The sequence below is a fragment of the Vombatus ursinus genome, unplaced genomic scaffold (genome assembly GCF_900497805.2).
Source record: "Vombatus ursinus unplaced genomic scaffold, bare-nosed wombat genome assembly UNPS02014344.1, whole genome shotgun sequence".
Lineage (NCBI taxonomy): Eukaryota > Metazoa > Chordata > Mammalia > Diprotodontia > Vombatidae > Vombatus > Vombatus ursinus.
This window is the reverse complement of record NW_020954122.1, coordinates 149539-156558: the sequence shown is the minus strand read 5'-3', so window position 1 is coordinate 156558 and position 7020 is coordinate 149539. Positions and strand designations below refer to the sequence as shown.

Here is a 7020-nt window from a genome sequence, read left to right as displayed (position 1 = left end):
CACTAACACAGTTACTGACTTTGTGGGTGTCCATGGAGGGACTTACCAGCAGGAGGGTTGAGTCAGCACAAACCCATTGAACCCAGGTGTTAGGATCCCTGGTTCCACCCCCTCAGGGACCCAGGCACCCAGAGCGTCCAGATACCCTGTACCATCAAGGACCCTGAATTCTGCCTTACTGCACCACACATACACACACACTCACACACATATGCACTTTCACACACACACACACTTTCACACTCACACACACACACTCACACTTTAAGCTCTCCTCTAGCCCTTACTGTCTCTGAGTCTCAGTTTCTTTGTCTGTAAAACGTGGGGATTGTATTCTATGATTGCTTATCTCCCTTTCATCTGTACCTCCAGGAAACTCTGAGCTCAGGCATCTAGGTCCTGCTACTGTGAAGATATGGACATCTACCATCTTCCCTGCCCCCATCCACCACCCAGCTGCTATTCTTTATCAGACCCTGTGGGCCTTCCCCTGAGTCTTCAAGGCTTTTAGGTGCTCGGATAATCAAACTTCACCCCAGCAGAACCTAGGCATCTGAGGTCAAAGGGTAACGGAGGGCAGGGCTTCTGGTGTTCGGAAGAATGTTTGGGGGAGGTGTGGGCGGGGGCAGGAACGGGGTGGAGAGTGAACAGGGCCTGGGGCCCTGGGCAGGCAGGGGTTAAAAGGCGGGGAGCTGGAACAGCAGATGTGAGGATGGACTTCTGAGAGAGACGGACAGTGCCCAGATTCACCCATTCCTCCCTGGAGGGAACTCAGTCTTTGTCTCTTTGTCTCCGGGATTCTCTTCGTATGTTTGTCTCTTGTCTTTCCCTGTGATTTCTTCCCTTCTCCCTCTTTCTGCCTCTGCTGCTGCATCTGTGTCTCACTGTCTCTGCCTCTCTCTTTCTCCTTTCTCTGCATGTCTCTCTCTAGGATTCCAGCTGGATTTCACTCAGCAGGTAAGATCAGAACCTTCTCTCCCATCTTTTGAGCCCTGAAAAGCCAAGGGGAGAGAGAAGGCCATGGGGAAAAGAATGGAGAAACTCTGGTTAATAAGCTACAGAGACCTGAGGGATTCTCTAGAAAAAAAAAAATCCCTTCATTTTACAGAAAAAGAAACCGAGGCCCAGAATGCTCAAGTGATTTAGTTCTCTTCCTCTCTCCCCCTTGATAATTTTATAGAGAAGCAAGCTGAGGTCCAGAGCAAGGAAGGGCTTTATCTGGGGTCATATGGATGATTCAATGTCATTCAAGAGAAGGTTGGATGACCATTTGGGGGGGATGGGGAGGGGATTCTCTGTCAGGTGAAGATTGGAGCAAATGCTTTCTGGAGTACCTTCTCACTGTAAGGTCCTATGTTTCTAAGACTGTACAAAAAAACCAGGAGTCTTGGCTCTTAAGGCATTTTAAGATTGGAGAAGTGAATTGATGAGTCAAGTGAAAATTGAGGAAGAGAGCTGAGATCAAAGTCAAGAGATGGTAATTTATCAGAGATAAAGTATGACAAAGGTCATTAGGGATGAGTAAGTGTCCCAACTCCGGGTGAAGAGTTGGGGTTAAAAAGGGGTGGGGCCTGTTTTAGGAACCAATCAAGCTCCTTCCCCTTTCCCCAGGAATGGTCATGGAACTGTTGATGCTGGCCTTGATACTGGTGACCACAGGTTTGGAGATAAGGATAGGGATGGAGATGGGACTTGTGGTAGGGATGGGATTGGGGATGGGGATGGGGTACATGTGGGATTGGCCATAGAAATGAGGAAAAAGATGAGGGATGAACGTAAAGATGGGTTTGGGGATAGAAGTGGGATTGGAGATAAGGGTGGGATGAGATTTAGAGTAGAGATGTGAATGGTTGTGGAATTGGAAGTGGGAATGTGAGTGGGGATATAAATGAAGAAGGGTATGGGGTTTAGAGTGGGAACAGGTTATGGAACCAGAATGAAGATGCATTTGGGTGGATGTCAGAAAAAGGATGAGGTTGCATTTGGGGGTTACCTTATGGTGTTATTTCTTCTCCCACAGGCTGGGCTGAGGACAGGGACAAGGTTGTGGGATCCCATGGCTACAACTGTAGAGTGGGAGAACACCCCTACCAGGTTGCTCTCTTCTATTCAGACCACTTGCTGTGTGGTGGAGTTCTCATACACCCTCAATGGGTTCTTAGTGCTGCTCACTGTCAAAAACCGTAAGTCATTTGACCCAGTGATGGGAGACATTGTGGTTAGGCCCCAGGAGGTACTTCCCTATCACCATGAATTTGGGATAAAAGGAAGTGTGGAAGACTGGGACATTCACCTTCAGACCCATTCTCTTCTAGAAAACTACTTTGTGTGTCATGGAATCAAGGGATGGTTGTGATAACCCAGGGAAGGAATGGGGCCTCAGCCAAGGTCAGAGGGCCCAAGGAAAGACCTGGATTTCTCCTTCAGGAGACTACAGGTCCTCTTGGGCAAACACAACATTCAGCAGTGGGAACAAAGTCAGCAGCTGAGCACAGTTGTCCAGGCTATCCCACATCCAGCCTATAACAGAGTTCCACATGATAATGACATCATGCTGCTGAAGCTACCTCGGGCCATGACTCTGTCGCCCCACATCCAGCCTCTGGCTCTTCCTTCCAAATCAGACTGCACAGACAATTCCACCTCATCCTGCGTCATCTCTGGCTGGGGCAAGACAGATGTGCAGGGTGAGTGTGAGGACAGAAACAGCCAAATGGAGGGCCAAATGGTGGGAAGGGCCAATGTCAACTGGAAGAATCATTGATAAATGGTCATAAATAGTGGGAGACATCACTGATAGCAGAAACACTTGGGGATGGACTAAGAGTGCCATCAGTCTTGGGTAAGAAGGATGGAGAATGAGAATCAACTGGAATGAACAAGCAGCATGACTGGTGGGAGAAAACAATAGAGGGAGGGAACCATGATGATAAAGACCAATGGGGAGAGAGGCTAATAGTAGGAAAGGCCAGTGATGGGAGGGGCCAACAGTGGGGAGGACCAGGGTTAGAAGGGATCAGTGATCAGAAGGAACTAGAAAGGAGGGGATAAAATTGGGAGGGAAGAATTGTAAGATCATTGGATAGGACCTCTAATAGGAAAGATCAATAGTGGGAGAAGCAAACTTTTTATAGAATATGGTTGAATGAAGTAACTGTTTTAGCAGCTTCTAGACCTCTACCACGTGACCCCAGTCCCTCGCCTACTTGTCTCTCCCCAGGTCATTACCCAGACGTACTCCAGTGTGCCTCCATCCACCTTGTGCCTCACAAGACCTGCCAGCAGGCCTATCCCGACCAGATTACTGCCAACATGGTGTGTGCAGGAGACAAGAAGAGTGGAACAGACTCTTGCCAGGCAAGTTGGGGAGGGTGAGGCTCAGAGTCAAACAGACAGTCAAAGAGATACTCAGAGATAGAAAACTGGAGGCATGCAGAAAAATGAAGAGCAGAAACCCAGTGAGATAGAGAGCTAAAGGGCACCTGGAAAACGTAAGCGATACCGACAGCCTAAGAATACAACAGTGATATGATAATCAGCCAGTTAACAAGCATTTAGTAATCATTTACTCTGCATTAGACACTAGGCTAAGTGCTAGGGATACAAGGAAAGTCAAACAGAAGACCCCAGCCCTTAAGGAATTCACATTCTAGTGGGAGAGATAACAGGCAGATGACTATGTACCTATAAGATATATGACATAATATAATAAATACAATACAATACAATATATTGTTTGGTTGTTTTTTAGTTGTGTCTGTCTTCATGACCCCATTTGGGGTTTTCTTGACAAAAATACTGGATTGGTTTACTATTTCCTTCTCCAACTCATTTTACAGTTGAGGAAATTGAGGCAAACAGGGTTAAGTGACTTGCCCAGATACACACAGCTAATGTCTCAAGCCTGATTTAAACTCGGGAAGATAAATCTTTCTGACTCTAGGTGCAGCACTATAACCACCGTACCACCTAGTAATACTATAATGTAATAGATACAACACGTTACAATACAATATACTATAATATATTATACTATAACAAAACATAACTAACATAACATAATATAATATAACATAACATGATATAATATGACATAATACAATATAAATACAATATAATACAACACAATGTAATGTAATATAATATGTTGTAAACGGAAGGCAATTTTGGAGGGCAGTGTTTAGCAGAAACAAGGAGAGGAAGGATGATTAGGGAGGGACTCGTACAAAAAAGTGGGATTTGAAACAAAGAAAGAGGAGGCAGACAAGCCAGGAGCTTTCTTGGAGGCTGGGGTGAGGATAAGAGCAGGAGAGGTGTCTCTGAATCTAACAATCGCCCAGTCTGACCCACAAGTGTGTTTCCGCCTGTCTGCGATTCTATCAATCCCTCTCTGTGTGTCTCTCCTGCTCTTCTTCCTCTGTCTGTCTTTGTAAATTCTGTTTCTGCCTGTTTCCATTCCTCTCTGTATCTATCTGTGTCTGGATCTTTCACTTTCTCTCCTTCTCCCTACAGGGTGATTCCGGGGGACCCCTAGTGTGTCAGGGACGTCTTCGTGGTCTAGTGTCCTGGGGGGAGGTTCCCTGTGGCTCAGCCCAGAAACCGGGAGTCTACACTGACGTGTGCCGATACTCTGACTGGATCCAAAGAACAATTCAAGCCAACTGTCCTCCGCCTGCAGCTTCTGACCTCTGACCCTACTGGCTGGTTCCGTGTCCTCATGTGCCAAACTCACCCTAGTCTTTTTTCTTCTCCTACCAGAAGCTGTGCACTACAAACTGACACATTCAATAAACTGAATTGGATGTCTTTTCTGTACAAACCAATCTGATCCCTTAATCAAAATCAATATCCTTCTCGGGGTCAATTCCTCCCTTTCTAAAATTAGGAGCTTGTGTTAGAAAAGAAGTTCTTAAAGTGTGTGTGTGTGTGTGTGTGTGTGTGTGATGGACACCTTTAGCAATCTGGTGAAGCAATAGACCCTTCTCAGAGTAATGGGTTGTTACCTACATTTGCACTTGGAAAAGGAAAATGAAAAGCTAAATTTCAGTTAAAGGTTTTGTGAAAATAAAGATGTATTTTTGCACAGTCTAAGTCATAGACCTTGTGATCTCTATCTGTGAAGTCTTGTACAATCTCTAAGATTCCAGTTCTGAATCCCATATTCTTCTATCCTTCCCCAAATCATCCTCCCTCTCTCCTTGCCAATTCTGTGACCTTCCTGTCTTAATTCTTACTTGTCTGTCCTCCAAGCCCCTGATCAAGTCTCACTTCCTTCTGGAATCTTCCCTGATTACCTCAGTCCACGGGGACCTCTGCTGCTCTGAATCCTAGGGCAAAGTTATGTGGAAAGAAGATTGAGAGCCAGGGGGCTGGGTTTGGCCTGTGCCTTGGTGCTTTTGTCTCCCTAGGGTCAGGGAAGAACTGGAAGGATCTGAGGGAGGGGGAAGAGAAAGGTAATTGTGTGTTTTAATTTCAGCCTGGAGAGGAGGTGGAGAAGGCTCAAGATGAGTCAGAGCTACAATGAAGTGTGAAAGAATGCATGGACAAGAAGGAGTCAGGCTGGGAAGAAGTAGAGAGACAAAGCTAGACCTACCTACTGACAATGAACAAGAGACACAGAGAGATAAAGACAAAGAGGGAAGGAGGGGGTGGGGGAGAGGTAAAGGGACAGGGAGAGGGAGAGACCTTAACAAAGGGAAGAGACAGCATGAGAGATCCAGAGGGGGGAAATACTGACAGAAGTGGAAATAAATCAAGACAAGCACACTCAGGAAGAAAGAGAAAGGGCTGAGAAAACAGAAGTATGGAGAAGGAAATAAGTATGGACAGAGAGAGCGAGAGACAGAGAGACAGACAGAGAGAGACATAGACAGAGACAGACAGAGAGACAGAGACAGATAGACACACACAAACACAAACAGAGAGACAGAGACAGATAGACACACACAAACACAGACAGAGACAGAGACAGATAGACACACAAACACAGACAGAGACAGTGACAGAGAGGAACAGAGACAGAGGGACAGACACACAGAGAGAAAGAGACAGAACAGAAACAGAGACAAAGAAAGAGGAACTTAGGGAGGTAAGTAGAGAGATAAGAATAAAAAAAGGGGAAAGGAGGAGCAGGGAGGGAGAGAGAGAGAAACAGAGAAAGACAGAAATAAGAAAAGGAGGAGGAGGAGGAGGAGGAGGAGAGAAGAGAGGGAGAGGCAGACACCAAGGTAGTCTCCAAGGAGACGAGCATCACAGGATCATAGAGCCCCAGGGTTGGGGACGTGGCATGGGGCGAGTGGGGCTTCCTAAAGATCCCAATCCCTTCCTGTGACCCTCCCTTCTCTTCCCTTTCCTTCCTTGCCCCCAGCCTCCAGACTGAGCCTCTTTCCCCATCAGGGTGGGGTCCCTCCCCTCCTACTCTCTGCTCCCTCCCTTTCAGTTGGGTACCAGCCAAGTTCCCATGCTTGAAGGGCTCCTCTCTCTCTGCTCCTGCTACAGCTCCTTTGCCTCCCTCCCCTCTCCAGGGTCCTTGTACCTACCCCCTCCCTCAAACACACCCAGTTCGCACCCTCCCCTCCCCCCACTCTCGGCTTCCATAGAATCGGGGCAGAGGCAGCGTGAAGGAGTCTGCAGCGATGCAGTTAGCTCGTAGCCATCGGGCTGGGAGAGGGAGACAAAATCATAGAGACAAACAGAGAGACACAATCACAAATACAGGGAGACAGAAAGCCCTAGACCCAGAGTCACGGTGACCCAGACACATAACGCACGGAGTCAGAGATGCAGAAACTCAGGGCTGTGGAGATGCAGGGGCGCAGACTCAGAAACAGAGCCACTCGAAACATAGAGGGGCAGGGAGAAATAGAGAAACATGAAGGAGAGACTTTTTTTCTTGAACTCCCAGAAACACTGTTATGCGAGACAGAGAGACCCCAGGTAGAGAGAGGAGCCGAGACCCCGGAAAGGGCTGTCTTGACCAGGGTCCAAGGTCCATAGTCCAGTCCCTGGCTGACCCTGCTG

General features: G+C 47.3%; 1 protein-coding gene across 1 annotated transcript; it reads left to right on the top strand.

The window, feature by feature from the left end:
* The first annotated feature begins 694 nt into the window (after window positions 1–694).
* KLK6 (kallikrein related peptidase 6) lies at window positions 695–4823 on the top strand. The gene is made up of 6 exons (XM_027860979.1): window positions 695–957; window positions 1612–1659; window positions 2021–2183; window positions 2428–2687; window positions 3221–3357; window positions 4513–4823. The coding sequence occupies exons 1-6, from the start codon at window positions 918–920 to the stop codon at window positions 4690–4692; spliced, it is 828 nt and encodes a 275-aa protein (XP_027716780.1). The 5' UTR covers window positions 695–917; the 3' UTR covers window positions 4693–4823.
* The last annotated feature ends 2197 nt before the right edge of the window (window positions 4824–7020 follow it).